Below are 18268 nucleotides of genomic sequence, written 5' to 3'. Positions count from 1 at the left end.
TATTAAAGTCTTAGGAGTTCCTATTGTGGCTCAGCAGGTTAAGAATCTGACTAGTATCCGTGAGGATGGAAGTTTGATCCCTGGCCTTGCTTAGTGGGTTAAGGATCTGGCGTTGCTATGGCTGTGGCATAGACCAGCAGCTGCAGCTCCAATTCGCCCCCTAGTCTGGAAACTTCCATATTACCTGGCTCTACCACCTCCTTTTACAGATGAGGGAAGCAAGGCTTGGACAGCAGAATGTCCTTACCCACAGCAGGTTAATGAAGGATCCACCAAAGTGAAGGACTCAGGACTCAGCCTCAGGGCTTCTCTACTTGACTGCCGCACCTTCTCACCCAGGTCCTCCTTCTGGGCCATCTTTGGGTATTCTTTGTAGACTATCTACACACTTTCTAGGAACTGATAGGCAGTAGGAAGACACAATAGAGCAAGTGTGTGTTGCCACATGGAAGGAGGAAACAAAGCTGAGAGGGGTGGCTTAGATCAGTGAACCAGCCCACAGTGAGATGGGGAGGCTGAGGCAGATGTCACCCAACACACAGCTTCCTCCATTGAGAACGTCTTCCTAAGAAAACAAGTCAGCTGAACCGAACAATGGACTTAATGATGGAGTTGGTCTGCATTCTGCGACAAGTTCTTTATCTCGCCACAGACCCACTTGATGAACTTTGGCTACAGGACAACAGTAAAGGCATTGCTTCACTGAGGCTTACGCAGACCATCCCCCCCCATAGGTCACACTGATAGAAGAACACATCAGAGAAGATAATAGTCTCTCTGTCTAGACCAAGTCTAGCTGGCAGAATCCAGATCTGGAGCGGCCCTTTAAGAGGGACAATGACGTTCCAGAAACCATCCACCACTAATGATGTAGAGACTATACATATTGTGAGGATAAAAGAGAAACTGTTTCAGAGTTCCTGTGGTGGCTCAGTGGGTTACCAACCTGACTAGTGTCCATGGAGATGCAAGTTTGATCCCTGGCCTCGCTCAGTGGGTTAACGATCCAGTGTTGCCATAAGCTGTGGTGTAGGTCGCAGATGTGGCTCAGATCTTATGGCTGTAGTGTAGGCTGGCAGCTCCAGCTCCACTTTGACCTCTAGTCAGGGAACTTCCACACGCCGCAGGTAGGACCCTAAAAACAAAACAAAACAAAACAAAACAAAACAAATAAAATATAGGGGAGTGGTTTTTAAAAATAAACCTTGTATTTTATAATAGTTTTAGATTTATAGAAACTAAGATAGAACAGTGTTCCAATATAACCCACATCCAGAATTCCCCTTCTATTAACATTTGACATTTGTATGTTGCATACGTCACAATTAATGAGCCAATATGGAGAGATTATTATTATTAACCAAAATTCATATTTCATTTAGACTTCTTTGATTTTGGCCTTATGTCCACTTTCTGTTCCAAGGTCCCATCCAGGACATGACTTTTTGATGCTCTTGGATGGATAGTTTTTCAGACCTTTCTTTTGATTACCTTGAAAGTTTTGAGGACTGCTGATCTGGTCTTTTGTAGAATGTCCCTCCACTGGGATTTGTCTGATGTTTTTCTCATGATGACACGAGGGCTGTGGGTTCTTGGGAGGAAGGTTGCAGAAGTAAAGTGCCATTTCATTGCATCTTATCAAGGGTATGTACCATGAACATGACTTCTCACTATTGGCATTGACCTTGATTGCCTGGCTAAAGCAGTGCTTGCCAGATTTCGCCATTGTAAATTACTCTCTTTTCCTCCTTTGGAAGAAAGTGACTGTGTACATCTCCTGTGTAAGGAGTTAAGCATTGCCTTGTTGAGGGTGGAGCTTGTTTTTCTTTCCTTTCTTCCTTTTTTTCATTGTCTTTTTGGGGCCGCACCCACAGCATATGGAGGTTCCCTGGCTAGGGGGTGAATCAGAGCTGTAGCCTTTGGCCTACACCACAGCCACAGCAAAGCCAGATCTGAGCCACGTCTTCAACCTACACCACGGCTCATGGCTACGCTGGATCCTTAACCCACTGAGCAAGGCTGGGGATTGAACCACGTCCTTATGGATACTAGTCGGATTTGTTTTTGCTGAGGCACAACAGGAACTCCTAAGTTTGTTTTTCCACGAAGAGGTCAGAATTCTTTTTCCTGGAGGAGTTGTCTCCTATCTTCATTTATTTATTTGCTAAATCATTTGTATATGTTAATAGAGACTCATGCATATCTATTCCATACTTCACATTATATCTAGTCATAATTTATTAATTTAACTGTTCAATTTGTTCCAGCTTTGTCATTGGGAAGGCTCTCAGTTGGCTTCTTTTTAAAAATTGATTAAATTTATTTTTAATTAGGGTATAGTTGATTTACAGTGCTGAGTCAATTTCTGCCATACAGCATAATGACCCAGTCAAACATATACATATTCTTTTTCTCATATTATCTTCCATTATGGTCTATCCCAAGAGACCAGATGTAGTTCCCTGTGCTATACAGCAGGACCTCATTTCTTATCCATCAGTTGGCTTCTGTGTTCCATTGTTATGCTCCCATCAATGTGGGTTTTGGTGTGGTTTTTGAGCCCTTCTTTGCTTTCTGGCCCTGGAAGATGCTCCAGGATTGTCTTATCTACTTCCTACCCCAGTCCTAGAATCAGCCATTTCTTCAAGGAGCCCTGGTTCCTTGGACTGGAGAATGGTATTGAGAACCAAGATCTGGGCACCAGATATGCTTATTGCTACTGAGGTGCTGTTGCTTCCAGGCCCTTTTGGCTGGTAGCACAAGAAGTGATATATCTGTCTTCTAACCTGTGTATACACACACATTTAAAAATATTTCTGTAGGAAACCATCTGAATCTATATTCAGCAGAACATGGATTCATAGTGATGTCTCCAACCCCAATCTATGACTGCATGGATCTTTCTAGACCTCCCTTTTTGTCCAGAACTCCCTGCCTAGACGATGAGAAACCTGTCTCTCACCATCTGCCATCCATCCACTTCATTGTTCAATTGCAACATACGTGTGTAGCGGTATTAGAACTGTTAACACATACATCCGTGGGAAGCAACTTTATCGGCTGGAGAATGGTGGTTATAGACAAGTTCTTTTCCTTTTGGTCTTTTCCAAAGATTCCACTCACTTACAAAGCTAGCTAGGCCAGCGTCTTTACCCCCACAGTACCTCCAGTGGAGTTGTTTCATACATCTGTAATACGGTTAGATGGTTTTCCACAGTCTGCGGTCCATCCTGGGAGCCCCTGAGCTCCTAAATAATTTTTCTTTAATTTGCATACACTAAGATTCACTCTTTGCGCTGTGAAGGCCCCTGAAATGTGTAGTGTCATGTCCCCACCATTTCAGTATCACATGGAATAATTTTACACCCTAAAAAATCCCCTCTGGAGTTCCCTAGTGGCTCAGCAGATTAAGGATCTGGCGTTGTCTCTGCTGTGGCTCTGGTTACTGCTGTGGTGAGGGTTTGACCCCTGTCCTGGGGACTTCTGCATACCATAGGTGCAGCCAAAAACAAACAAACAAACAAAACCTCTGCTTCACTTTTTTTTTTTTAAACAGCTGCACCTGTATCATATGGAAGTTCCCAAGCTAGGGGTCAAATCAGAGCTGTAGTTGAGGCCTTCACCACAAGCCACAGCAACACCAGATCCGAGCTGCATCTTCAACCTACACCACAGCTTGTGGCAACACCAGATTTTTAACCCACTGAGCAAGGCCGGGGATCGAATCCCCATCCTTGTGGAGACTACGTCAGGTTCTCAGTCCACTAAGCTAAAACAGGAACTCTTTCCAGCTTCATTGGTTAAGGTTTATTGAGGAGTAACACCTGGAAAAGGAAAAGGAGAGAAAGCACCACTGGGCAGGAGAGCCCTCAGACCGTGATGCAGGTTGAATTAGGTCAAGCCTTTATACCACTACCTTGCTCAGCCATTGTCAGGGAAGCAGGGGGCGGGGGGGAGAGCATCTTCCAGAGAAGACTGATCTCAGCTCAAAAGCCAAGGCTGACTCTGAAGGCACTAATAGCTGGAGGTTATCAGCTAACCGCATTCCTTGAAGCTGGGTTGCTGTATCCATTCTTGACACGGAGCCAAGTGCTGCAACTGCGTCTGCCAGAAATATTTTTGATGTTTCCAAGCAGAGGTTGGTTGACCATTGGTCAAGAACCCTGAGCAGAGGATGGAGTTCCCTGGTGGCTCAATGGGTTAAGGATCTGGTGTTGTCACTGCTGTGGCTCTGGTTACTGCTGTGGCACAGGTTTGATCCCTGGGCCTGGAACTTCCATATGCCATGGGCATGGTACCACAGGAAAAAAAAAAAAAAAAGACTCTTGAACAGAGGACTCCTGTATCATGTGGAATTTGGAATCAAGTGGTCCCATTGGTTTCTTTCAGCTCTTGGGCCCCATGACAATCCTTCAGCCTGCTTTGATCCAGACAACCCAGGTTTTCTGTTTCTCACATTCATTCCACCTTTCTCAAGACCCTGCTTCCCTTACCCTGACCAGCTTGTGCTCTGCTCTGTCCTAGAGGTAGGATCAGCGACCAAGACTATTGGTGGAGGTTCTGAGGAGCCAAAAGATGGCATCTGTGGCTCCCTTTCCACTGCTCACAGCTTCTTAGACCCCAGATGCTTAAAAAAAAAATGGGTATGGGGGTTCCCTTTGTGGTCCAGTGAATTAAGAACCCAATCACTATCCATGAAGATGTGGGTTCCATCCGGCCTCCCTCAATGGGTTAAGGATCCGGCATTGCTGCAAACTGCAGTGTAGGTTGCAAATGTGGCTCAGAATTGGTGTTGCTGTGGCTGTGGTGTAGGCCAGCAGCTACAGCTCTGAATTGACCCCTGGCCTGGGAACTTCCATATGCCGCAGGTGAGGCCATAAAAAGACCAAAAAAAAAGAAAAAAATGGGTACAGTACCAACATTACTGTGGACTGCAGATTGGAGCATAGATATAAAGGCTTGTGAGTATAGGCAAGAAAGCTGAAACATTCGAAGCTAAGATTACACAAGCCAAATCCTTTTGGACATGTCTGCTCCCTTGAATATGGAAAACACAAAACAACAGCACTCCCTACTGATCTGGGCATATAACACACCTGGCAAAGTATATTTTTTATTTTCTTCCACCCTAACTCCTATGGGTGCCCCTGGGTTTTTATCCACAGGTGTGGAATCCTTTTAGGGCAGTTCTTGCTTTTCTCTGCAGGAAGGGGGAAAACTTTCAGAAGCAAGAGTGGCTGTGAGGTTTTGTGCTACCTGTGATTACTCTTCCCTTTAATTAACTTGCTGAAGCTTAAAAGCCTGTTTTATTCTTGTAACTTGGCAGCTCTGCCTGGCTCACAAATGTCCTAAGATAAACAGGCAAGGTCCATACAGAGCCTCTTAGGACAGTCTTAGCTTCTAAGCCAAAAGGACTTTTTATATTTACTTTGTCGCTCTTAAAACATTTCCTTTGAATGTTTGTCTCTGCTTTGAAGCATTTTCAGGCTTCATAGACCCTGTTTGTTTTGCGCAGCCAGAGAACAGTAGCATTTGCTTTCTTTTTTCTTTTTTTTTTTTTCTTTTCTTCTTCTTTTTTAATGGCTGCACCCATGGCATATGGAAGTTCCTGGGCCAGGGACTAAATCTGAACCACAGCTGTAGCTTATGCCACAGCTGCAGCAATGCCAGATCCTTAACCCATTGGGCCATAGCAGGAATGCCAGCATTTTTTTTTTTCTTATATGCACACCGCTATTTTCATACAGTGAACCATACTTACTGATTTTAATTCCAAAGGCTCACAACTGAAATCACTTCCTTGAATCCAGACCCTCAGGGATCTTGCCAGCCTTCGTTTTCCTGTCCCCTCTGACATTTCTCAGTGGAATAACTAAAGCCAGAACCTGCCGGGTCAGAGGGTGGAAATAAAGTATTGGTGGATAAACTTTCCCGACCCCCTCCCACCACCAGGACCAGACCATGGGGTTGGAATCCATGTTTAAATACCCAGTGGTTACCCTAGGTCACTACCCTAAAGTTACAGGAGACCCACAAGAGTGCTAAGAGTTAATATTCCAAAAAGACACTTGTGGTAACTGAATCCAGGATGTTTAAATTATGGGCAGATTCTGTCTCTGAAAAACAATGCCCAAGCACAAACAAAATAGCCTGCTTAAAAAAAAAATTAATAAAAAGCCCACGAAGCGTGTACTGTCCCTGAACTGTTATGTAGGAATAGAAATGACAAGTAAATGAAATTGTTGGGTGTTTTTTATTTATGTTTTGTTTTTTTCTGTAAGTTCTTTCATTCATCTCCCTGAGAATACAGATTGAAGTTGTATATTTGGGGAGTTCCTGTTGTGGCTCAGCAGGTTAAGAACGCTACTGGTCTCCATGACGATGTGGGTTAGATCCCTGGCTTTGCTCAGTGGGTTAAGGATCCGGTGTTGCTACAAGCTGTGGCATAGGTTGCAGATGTGGCTCGGCTTCAGCATTGCCGTGGCTGTGGTGTAAGGCAGCAGCTGCAGTTCTGATTCGACCCCTAGCCTGGGAATTTCCCATATGCTGCAAATGCAGCCCTAAAAAAGAGAGAGAGAGAGAAATCGTGAACTTTCCAGCTGTTTCCACAGAAGGACTGTGGGAGTCATGGGTCTGAAACATGATCTCTCTTCTGGAAACTGGCCACTTATGATAGGTGACAGGTGCATCACCTTGAAATAGGGAAATAAAGACTCCCCCCCACCCCCGCCCCCCAGATCTCAGCTTTGCCAGCACTAAGTGTTGGAGAACAGCAGTCACATAGAGTGGCTATTGGAATTACAGAGGAATTTCAGAGAATTAGCTTTAGGCAAAAAGGCATTTGGCTGGAAACTTGCACTGAAAACTTAACCTTGTAAGTCAGCATGTGACTTCCACCTGACTTCATTTTCTTCAGTCCCAAAGGTTCCAAGGCCAGAGAACAGGTCCTGGTATGGACTGCTGACATGTTCCCTCTTCAGAGTCAACTGGGAATAAATTCAAAGACAAGTCTACACAGGTAACTTTTCTCTTTGACAGTATAATCGGGAGAGTTTTGAAAGTCAACATTTTTCTTTTCCAATCAAATAACAGATATGTAATCTTTGGATCTGGGTTAAGTGTGAATGAAGTAGATAAGGGCTGAGTAAAGAACAAAGGATAGGGTAGGCATGGGGAAATCTGAGTCCCTGTTCCAAACTGGCTCTCTCTCTTGACCTTGGGCAAGTTGCTGGTGTATCAGGGCCTTCACTGACCTATATTAAAATAAGAAGGTGGTAAACCAACTATAATGGAAAAAGTAAAAATCATTTAAAAAATAAAATAAGAAGGTGGAACTAGATGGCCTCTAATATAGCCTTTCTAGCTCTGTTCTAGGGCCCTGTCTCTTAGTTTTGACTTTTGTTGTTTTTGTTGTGTGTAGGCAAAAATAATGATGCAATGCAAGGTGGAATTAGGGGACAAATTTGCAAGAGGGTCATCTTGAGTCTGGTGGCAGGCCTTGGGAGACTCTTACCTTAGCCAGTACGTTTGCAAAGATGGACTGAGACTGGAGTTCTCACTGTGGTGCAGTGGGTTAAGAAGCTGAGTGCAGCAGTTTGGGTGGCTGAGGAAGTGAGGGTTTGATTCCTGACCTGGTGCAGTGGGTTAAAGGATCTGGCATCGCTACAGCTATGGTTTAGGTCACAGTTGCAGCCTGGATTCCATCACTGACTCTGGAACTTCCATATGCTGCAGGTGCAGCCATAAAATTTTAAAAATATATGTAGATATTTTTAGGGAGTTCTCATTGTGGCTCAGTGGGTTAAGAATCCGACTAGTATCCATGAGGATATGGGTTCAATCCCTGGCATCGCTCAGTGGGTTAAGGATCTGGCATTGCCACAGGCTGCAGTGTAGGTTGCAGGTGTGGCTCGGATTCAGCATTGCTGTGGCAGTGGCATAGGCCTGCAGCTGCAGCCCCAATTCGACCCCTAGCCTGAGAATTTCCATATGCTGCAGGTGCGGCCCTAAATACATATATATAAAGCAAAATGAATTTTAAACCAAGGGGCATTTAAGCGGAGGATTTGCAGATATCCTATATCACTGTTAGAGATCTGCAGCCAGTTTCTGGGATGGAGAGACAGATCCTGGCTCTGCTTCCATAAGAAGGACAAATCACAGTTTGGGGAGAAGAGGGGTGTTTGGGGCTGTCTACCCAGGGCATTTACCCTGAAAATCCCCCATAAATTTACTCCCCAAAGACAAGAATTCCCTTCACTGTCTTTACTCCTCTGGTTACCTTGGTCTCTGTCGAAGCCAGGGCAGAAAAACCAGTAAATGCAAGCATCTTGGCAGAGATGCCCCTTGGGCCCCTATAGACTAATAATAGATTGATAATTTCATATTATCGTGCTGACTCCCTTCCCCCCCCCCCTCACTGTCTCAGTTTCTCCATCCACAATAGGGTGTGGGCTTCACTTTTTTTCCTTTTCTTTTAAACCATTTTAGTGATGCTATCCTGTGCCTTTCTGCACAGATAGTAATAAAACTCTTCCCAACAGTCCATCTTGTCTATCGGGTAAAAAGAAAATATTCCCATCCTCACTCTCTTCTCCCATCCCTTCCCCTCCCATTTTCCACTTGGAATGACCCACTGGAAATAAAGGTCTTTCTCCCTAGGAGGGGCTGAGTGTTCCTCTGGAAGGGGATCACCTCTGACAGGGTTGTGTTTGCATTGTCACCGGCATGTCAATCACATTGCCAAAGTACTCCAGACAGAATGTGGGGAGAATTTGAACTTCTAAAAATGATCTAGAAATTCCCGTTGTGGCTCAGCAGGTTATGAACCTGACTAATATCCATGAGGGATACAGGTTCGATCCCTGGCCTCACTCAGTGGGTTAAGGATCTGGTGTTGCTTTTTCTTTTCACTTTTTTCACTACACTCTGAGCTGCAGTGCAGGTCACGGATGCAGCTCGGATCTGGCACGGCTGTGGTTGTGGTGTAGAGCTGCAGCTGCAGCTCCGATTCAACATATGTCATAGGTGTGGCCCTAAAAAGAAAAAAAAGATCTGCCAAGAGTCAGCTTTTCTTCAGTTGCTTGAAATCCTTTCCTCAAAATCTCTGCGCCTAGTCTCACTACACTTTTACTCATTAATATTTATTTTTCCACCCTCAAATATTCTGCTTGTATATGTCTACAATGCAGCAGCATCTGAACCCTGGGAACTCTGGGGCTAGAGTGAAGATAATGTATAAACAGGAAGTAAAATTTGACATAAAAAAGAGAGAGATCCGTTATAAATATAAGTCTCTGTTAGGGTTTTCCCATCCTTTCTGGAAATATTAAAATGTGGCCACATACATCTTTATTGCCTATAGTTTCTACTCAAGGATGAAGTTAATGTTCAATACCATTCTCTGTGTCTAACCACAGGCTCATTCATTCATTCCATGAACGCAAACATTTATTGTATGTAAGCCAGGATACAGCACTGTGCCAGGCACTAAGCTTGGATACAGAGATAAGGAAGTGTTCTTGCCATTAGAGGACTCATATTCTAGTGGAAATACAGACACATGAAAAATCAGTACAAAATAACATTGGTAAGTGCTATGTTAGAGGAATTAACAAGTGCTCTAGGTCTAGGAGCAGTGGGAAGGAAGGTGATAATGTGTGTAGGATGAATGCATTTACCAATGTTATGAGTGTCCACTATATGTTCGCCAAGCAGTGTTGGGGGAAACAATGAAAACGAAATAAATTTCCTGTCGTGGGAGTTCCCGTCGTGGCTCAGTTGAAAAGAATCCAACTAGTAGCCATGAGGATGCCGTTAGGTCCCTGGCCTCTCTGAGTGGGTGGGGGATCCTGTGTTGCGGTGAGCTGTGGTGTAGGTCGCAGGTGTAGCTTGGATCTGGCGTTGTGGTGTAGGCCGGAACTCCGATTATAGCAATATCCATATGTTTCGGGTGCGGCCATAAAAAAAAAAAAAATCCCTGTCCATTTTGGAGTTTACATTATAGTCAACAGGTAATAAGAAGCGACGTCAGGCTGCAGTCTAGGGTTATAAATGGGAGTTTGAGTTGGGTCCAGAAGTCCCAAAAGGTGTTAGGAGAAAAGGGCACTGCCCTCTAAACACGCAAAATAAAACACGGAGTTCCCCGCTGTGGCGGTGAAAGGCGATTGTGTGCTTCTCTTCAGCTCTAGGACACAGGCTCGATTCCCCCTCCCCCACCCCATTCAGCACAGTCAGTTAAAGGATCCAGCATTGCCTCAGCTGTGGCATATGTGGCAACTGTGGCTCATATCTGATCCCTGGCCCAGGAACTCCATATGCCACCTGGCAGCCAAGAAAGGGAAAGTAATAAAATAAAAATAAAATTCTGGAGAGATGGTTGGAGGGGAGGAAAGTAGAGGCTGGAATGGGTGAGAAAGAGATGAACTACTCTGAAAAGGGAGCTGTGATGTGTAGGCGGGAGTGGATCACAGGTGTAACGGGAGGGACAGGGTGCGTTTTTTTTTTTTTTTCCCTAAGACAGAGTCGGGAAGAGAACGCATTCATTGGTTGTCAGAACCAGAAGGGACATTAAGAGATAAAGAACGATCTCACTCTCTTATTTTACCTAAGAAGAAGGGGAGGGTGAAATAACTTGTCCCCAGTCTAGTCGGGGCTAGTTGGGGGCACAAAAAGGATTCCCCCAGTTTTCTGCACAACTCCGCGCAGGCCTCTCGGCGGGAGTAGCGGCGAGGGGAGGCCCTCCGGCTTCAAGGCACCCCGCGGCGGGGATGCCGGCACACACCGCCCCCTCCCGAGGCTTCTCCGCAAGGCTGCCCCGCCTGGCCTCCTCCCGGCCGCGCCTCTGCCTCTCGTAGCCTGGCTTCCCGGGCGGGGCGGGCAGGGAGAGCGACGGCTCCTGGGCCCCCGCCCCCTCCACCTGTTGCCCTCCGCCGCCCCCGGGGGCTCCCTGGCGGCGTGACTCGCGGGCTCAGCATCGCGGCGCTGGGGCCCCGAGCTGGGGTCCCGGGCAGCAGAGTGGGTCGAGCCCCGCGATTGGCGGAGGAATCGCGCCGTCTCCAGTAACGCCCTTTCGCCCGCTCTCCCGGCGGCCGGGACCCTGAGGCCGGGCTCCCGGCACCCCCGCCCACCCGCGGCCCCACCCTTCCTCCTCCGCCCGCCGCCTCCTCCTGCCAGGGTCCGGGTCGGGCTGGCGAACCGCGGAGCAAGGACAGGCGCAGCCGGAGCGCCGCGCTCCGAGCCATGGGAGGCGCCCATTCTCAGAGCCCGAGGGGCCGGGAGCCGGCCACGGAAAGGCCCCCGAGACCCCATGAGAACGCGTGAGTCCAGAACCCCTATACTTCCCGCCCCTCAGATCCCGGGGCCGCTGTTCGGAGCTTTGCGTGCCAGCCGGGAGCGCAAGGTTTGGGTCCCGCCAGAGCTGGGAAAGTGGGGCCCCAGCTCTCGCTGGGGGTGGGGGGGCGCAGGGGCGCAGGGGTGGGCCTGGTAGGACACTCGGCCCGAGGCTCGCTCTGCAAGGCCCTGGGTCGTGCAGGGCCACAACCTCACCGGGAGAGATCGCGCCCTGGCGGGGCTGCTGTCCCGCGCCCTTTCACGTTGCGCGGGTGGGACAAGGAGACCCCGAGGTTTTCCGGACTCTTGCAAGAAGGAATACACACGTGTCCCAAAGGGCTCAGAAACACTCCGGAGACAGAGCCATTTGCAGGGAGGGCAGATATGTGAAGGGGACTCGAGTCTCAAAGATAAGTCGGCTTGGCTCCTGTGTTGGCCTTCGGAGTTCAGGAATTTGATGCAGTGTTCGCTGTTCACAAGAACTCCCTCTCTTGTTTGCTCCGAGGGCTTCGTGATGATCTCAGAGAAAGGGCTGTATTGTAGCAGCAGCAATTAGGCTTTTGTTCTGGGACAGCAACAGTTGGGGACACCAAGTACTGAAATACAAGCTTCGAAGGGAGGTTTTTAGAGAACGTGATTTAGAGCCAAGTTGCGCGGTTTGAAAGATGGCCTCGCTGTTTATCAGAGAGGATGCTTCGCTATTTATTTGAGAACCCAAACAATCTTTAAGTGTTTAATTTAAAATGTTTGAAGTGTATTTGTGTCTTGGAGGTGAAGTAAAGTCAAGGAATCCATACTCTATTTTAATTCAGCCAATGCCAAAGCTTTGTAGTTTGAGAAAGATGCCCTTGGCCCTCACATATAAGCAGCCTGCGCCATGGGAGGGCTTCTTTCAGATTATCTTTTCAAGGCAAAGTAACTTCCCCAATATCCAAATGATAGATGCGTTCATTGTTCCTCCTGATGTTTACATATAATCATGAATCTAAACTTAGTTCAGGCATCTTATTAATCACAAGAATAGCTGAGAAATATGGAGCATGTATAATGTGCCAGATACTATTCTAAATAGTCTCTATGTTATTTAATCCCCAAGAACACTGAGTTTCTGTTATTGCCCTCATTTTACTGATGAGGAAACTAAAGTACAGAGAGAAGTGACATGTCCAAGGTCACACAGCTGGAAAGATCTTGCTGCAGCTACTTCCCATAAAGAGTAGAGGCTGTCCTAGAAAACAAACTTTTATCTCAGTCAGCACAACACACCCCATTTTTCCCCTTTAGTTCTTCCCCAATAAGGGAGAAATCTGAATTAGCAACACTAACACCTAACGAGAAAAAAATTGCCAAAATTGAATTTAACTTTTTATTTTGTTTTGTTTTTTTGTCTTTTTGCCTTTTCTAGGGCCGCTCCCGCTGCATATGGAGGTTCCCAGGCTAGGGGTCTAATCGGAGCTGTAGCCACCAGCCTACGCCACAGCTGCAGCCACTCGGGATCCGAGCCGTGTCTGCAACCTACACCACAGCTCATGGCAACGTGGGATCCTTAACCCACTGAGCAAGGCCAGGGATTGAACCCTTAACCTTATTGTTCCTAGTTGGATTCCTTAACCACTGAGCCACGACGGGAACTCTGAATTTAACTTTTTAAAAAGCAGCCATAAGAGGCAGTGTAAAACTGAGATGAAGTTAAGAGGTTTGTGGTTTTTTTTTTTTTTTTTTGCTTTCTTTTAGGGCCACACCTGCGGCATATGGAAGTTCCCAGGCTAGGAGTTCGGGGAATCGGAGCTGCAGCTACTGGTGGACACCACAGCCACAGCAATGTGGGATCCAAGTCGCAGCTATACCGCAGCTCGTGGCAATGCCAGATCCTTAACCCACTGATCAAAGCCAGGGATAGAACTTGAGTCCTCATGGATACTAGTTGGGTTTATTACTGCTGAGCCACAATGGGAACTCCAAAGTTAAGAGTTTCGAAGGCAGGTGGCCCTGCGTATAATTCCAGGCTCTGCTCCTTAATTGCTGGAGATCTTTTATCTGTCCCTTAACCTCTCTGTGTCTGTTTCCTTGTATATAAAATGTGAATAAAGACAGTGTCCACTTCACAGGCTATTTTGTGATGTGATAATACTATGTATATATGAATAACAAGTTACAGTTTTATCTCTGCACAATTCAGTTGTTTCAGCTAAGCATGACAGTCTTTAATCCTTGTGAGCATATGGCTGGTTTTATGGTGTAGCTGGAAAGTGAATATTTGAATCGTTTCCTGATAGGATGCTGTAGAAATGAACTTGGGGCTTGCCATGTAGGATTCAGTTGTTAGGGTGAAAAATTGATTCTCAGTTGTCAAATTATCCTGTGGTTTGGCAACAAATAGAGGATCTCTTTCTACAATAAGGTTCCGCAAGTGCCTTATGTAGTTAGCAAAGCTTGCCTAAAAATAATCAAGGTAAAAGTCCATCCTTGGTCTAAACCTGGGAATACCACCCAGAGCTTCCCTACCCTGCTTTAGTGAGTACATTAAGAACAGCGCTCTTGCATAGGTTCCCTGGTACAGCGGAGGATTGTAGAGGTGATAAGCTACTGTCATCCTTAGGTTGCTGGTTTGATTCTGGCTCGAAGGAAGTACCTAGGCTTGGAGTTCCAATTGTGGCTCAGAGGGTTATGAATCTGACTACTATCCATGAAGATGTGGGTTGATCCCTGGCCTTGTTCAGTGGGTTAAAGGATCTCGTGTTGTCACAAGTTGTGGTGTAGGTCAAGGATGTGACTTGGATCCCACGTTGCTGTGGCTGTAGTGTAGGCTTTAATCCTTGTGAGCATGTGGCTGGTTTTATGGTGTAGCTGGAAAGTGAATATTTGAATTGTTTTTGATGGGATGCTGTAGAAATGAACTTGGGGCTTGCCGTGTAGGATTTTCAATCCCTAGCCTGGGAACTACCATATGCCACAGGTATGGCCCTAAACCGACAAAAGAAAAAGAAGAAGAATATAAACATGTGTAAGTCAGAAAGAGACAAGTACCATATGATACCACTTATATTTGGAATCTAATATGTGGCAGAAACGAACCTATCTATAGGAAAGAAAGAAACTCATGGGCCTGCAGACCAGACTTGTGGTTGCCAAGGGGGAGGGGGAGGGAGTGGAATGGACTGGGGGTTTGGGGTTAGTAGATGCACTCCTATTGCATTTGGAGTGGATAAGCAATGAGATCCTGCTGTGCAGGGCAGGGAGCTATATCCAGTCACTTCTGATGGAATGTGATAGAGGGTAATGTGAGAAAAAGAATGTGTATATGTATGTATAACTGGGCCACTTTGCTGTACAGCAGAAGTTGACAGAACATTGTAAATCAACTATAATAGAAATTTCAACTATAATAAATTTTTAAAAAAATAAATAACATGTGTAAGCAGTGTTGGGAGCTTTGGCCTCATCACATACATAGGCTCCGTTTAATGAGTCAGCCCTCCAAACCACCGGGCATACACCAGGTGACAGACTAGAAATATGAACCTCGATGCCTGCAATCTACATGAAAAGCATAAAGCATACTTTTTATCCAAGTCCCGCCTCGTTCTGATGTACTGCCCCAAGGGTCTCCACGGTCATTGTTAATGTCACCCGGCTGCAGATTTCCTGCCGGACATATGGCTGCCCTGGATAACACTGACCTCAAGGAAGTTCTCCAACTCAGAGAACTTCATTGCATTTTCTGACTCTATTGTTCCTTTTTTAAGAAAAGAAATAAATGCATGGAAACCTTACAAGTAGTGCATTGATACTGACGTGTCTTTTTCTTTTCTCTTTTACTTTCCTTTTTTTTTAGGGCCTCACCTGTAGCATGTGGAAATTCCTAGGCTAGGGATCAAGTCGGAGCTGCAGCTGCTGGCCTATGCCACAGCCATAGCAACTCCAGATCCCCAGCTGCATCTGCGACCTACACAACAGCTCAGAGTAATGCTGGATCCTTAACCCACTGAGTGAGGCCAGGGATCAAATCCGAAACCTCATCGTTCCTAGTCGGATTCGTTAACCACTGAGCCACGATGGGAACTCCTGACATGTGTCTTTGGAGGAAAAGATTATGTTTCAGAGTGTTCACAACTTCTACTTCAGAATAACTTAATCAAGTACTACAATTAACTACATAAATCTGTCTTACCAGCGCTCTATTGTGAAATAGAAACAAGGTCAGATGTGCATGCAGAGAAAGGTTTGATTTGAAGATAAAACTCATTATTACTGAAAATTTTAGTTGCCTACCTTCCCCCAACCCAAGAAAAGAAATGAGCTAGCTTTGGTCAAAGCTAGGAGGTGTTAGGGAGTTCCCTTCCAAGAGCAGTGGAAACAAATCCAACTAGTATCCATGTAGGTTGCAGACTCTGCTTGGATCCCCAGTTGCTGTGGCTGTGGTGTAGGCTGGCAGCTGTAGCTGTGATTCGACCCTAGCCTGGGAACTTCCATATGCCCCAGGTGTGGCCCTTAAAAAAAAGGCTAAGGGGCGTTTCACTTCATTCATTCAGTGAGGCTACAAGACATAGTGATTAGGAGCAGAAGCCTTGGCGTCAGGCAGACCTGGGTTGGCATTCCAGCAGGATTGCTTGCCAGCTTAGTTCAGGAAGCTTAGGAAAATAATCATTTAACTCTTCAGCTGGGCAGATGTCTTCATGTTTATGTCTTTTTTTTTTTTTTTCAGGGCCACACTGGAGGCATATGGAGGTTCCCAGGCTAGGGGGTGAATCAGAGCTACAGCTGCCAGCTATACCACAGCCACAGCAATGCCAGATCCAAGACATTTCTGCAACCTACACCACAGCTCATGGCAATGCTAGATCCTTAACCCTCTGAGCAAGGTCAGGGATAGAACCTGTGTCCTCATGGTTGCTAGTTGGTTTCATTATCCACTGAGCCATGACGGGAACTCCCTGTCTACATGTTTAAAATGTCAATAACAATCATACCTACTTTGTGAAACAGTATCTATTGTTAATGCAGAGCCTGGTCCTTAAGGAGTGCTTCATACCTGAGTTATTAATACATTCACATGTGTTTACCTATAAACTAGATGCTTGCTAGGTTCTCTGGGATGTATATTTTTGAGCAAAGCCGAGTCTTCTGGAGGGAGGGTTGACTTGTGTTATAATTCAGGAAGATCTCTTGAAGAGCAAGACAGTGACTTGTTTAAGTAAACATATGCTTCAGTTAATATCCATTTTCCAGGAAGACGCACTAATCAGGGGATGAACTTGTATTGGGGGATATTGCAGTTTGGTGACATGTTTGAAAACACTGACTCCTTAGTTGATTTTTTCTTTTTAAGGCTACACCTGGAGCATATGGAAGTTTCCGGGCCAGAAGTCAAATTGCAGCTGCAGCTGTGGCCTATGCCGCAGCCACAGCAACACCAGATCCAATCTGCATCTGCAACCTATGCCAAATTGCAGCTGCAGCTGTGGCCTATGCCACAGCCACAGCAACACCAGATCCAATCTGCATCTGCAACCTATGCCACAGCTTGTGGCAATGCTGGATCCTTAACCCACCGAGTGAGGCCAGGGATCAAATCCACATCCTCACGGAGACAATGTCAGGTCCTTAACTCACTGAGCCACAATGGAAACTCCTTAGTTGATTATTTTTGGCAATGGGGCCAAGGTGGGTTTTCTAAGAGCAGTAAATAATTGGTGGAGAGGTTTGAAGAATGACATAAAGCAGAATCTATTTTTCAGTATGGAGTGTGGTGTGTAATGAAGTCATCCAGTGCTCGTTGAGCTTGTCAGTTAAATTTCTAGGCCAGACTTTGTTTGTGTTTGGAATATATCATCATGAAATAGGTCAGTGGCAAACTCATGTGGCGTTGCTGAGGTCCAGAGTGTTTTTGCCATGCCCTTGAATTAGATGCAGTCCTACAGTGTTCTCAGGAACTGCAGAGTCAACAACAATTGAGCTTCTCGATGGACTGATGTCCTTGTTGTAAAGAGGAAGCTGATAGCTTTGAAGTTTCAGACACAAGAAAATGGGACTCAAAACAAGTAAACTGGAGTTCCTTTCTTGGCTCAGTCTTCATGAGGACGCGGGTTTGATCCCCTGGCCTTGCTCAGTGGGTTGAGGATCCGGCATTGCCATGAGCTGTGGTGTAGGTCGCAGATGTGGTTCTGAAGCAGTGCTGCTATGGCTGTGGTGTAGGCCAGCAGCTACAGCTCCAATTGGACCCCTAGCGTGGGAACCTCCATATGCCACGGGTGCAGCCTTAAAAAGACAAAAGGCCCCCCCCCAAAAAAAAAACACAAAAAAAACAAAAGAAACAAGTAAACTTAGGAAGCAGCATTTCTAAACTCACTGCTTCCAAACTCATAATATTATTCACCACCTTCTCACTACAAAATTTTTATTGTCATTAAGAATATTCAGGAATTCCTATGGTGGCTCAGTTGGTTAAGAACCAGACCAGACGTAACATCTGTGAGGATGTGGATTCGGTCCCTGGCCTTACTCAGTGGTTAAAGATCTGGCATTGCCACAAGGTGTGGTGTAGGTTGCAGATGTGGCTTGGATCCTGTGTTGCTGTGGCTGTGCAGTTGCAGCTCCAATGTGACCTCTAGCCTGTGAATTTTTATATGCCATAGGTGTGACCCTAAAAAGAAGGGAAAGAGAGAGAGAAAAGAACATTTACATCCCCAGTTGCTGTAAAACTTTCTCAGACATCCATCTGAAATGTTTTAGCATACAACTAAGAGCAAGACTTAGAAAAAGTTTGTGGGAAAGACTTAGAAAAACCAGCTGTATGAAGACAAATTAAAAGATGTACAGTATTTAAGTTGCAGCAGGGACTGGAGAGATGGTGGAAATACATCATTTTTAGGGATGTTGGCTGGCTCCAAATCTGGTGAAGTCAACCCAACAGGAAATGGTTTGAATCACAGGACAA

General features: G+C 45.8%; 1 protein-coding gene across 14 annotated transcripts in view; it reads left to right on the top strand.

The window, feature by feature from the left end:
- TACC1 (transforming acidic coiled-coil containing protein 1) overlaps positions 1 to 18268 on the top strand; it is a 109267-nt gene that overhangs the window by 10661 nt on the left and 80338 nt on the right. For 3 of the 14 annotated variants that reach the window (XM_047772438.1, XM_047772433.1, XM_047772427.1), the window contains one exon: positions 6917 to 7018. The exons of 6 other annotated variants lie outside the window; for them this stretch is intronic. In XM_047772438.1, coding sequence (XP_047628394.1) covers positions 6966 to 7018 — 53 coding nt within the window. In that variant the 5' untranslated portion in view covers positions 6917 to 6965. Of the gene's footprint in view, positions 1 to 6916; positions 7019 to 11121; positions 11319 to 18268 lie in introns of those variants that run through there. 5 more of the 14 variants (XM_047772430.1, XM_047772431.1, XM_047772434.1 and 2 more) reach the window with 5 other exon arrangements.

The sequence above is a fragment of the Phacochoerus africanus genome, chromosome 3, assembly GCF_016906955.1.
Source record: "Phacochoerus africanus isolate WHEZ1 chromosome 3, ROS_Pafr_v1, whole genome shotgun sequence".
In the NCBI taxonomy this organism is placed as follows: domain Eukaryota; kingdom Metazoa; phylum Chordata; class Mammalia; order Artiodactyla; family Suidae; genus Phacochoerus; species Phacochoerus africanus.
This window is presented reverse-complemented; position numbering and strand designations above follow the sequence as displayed.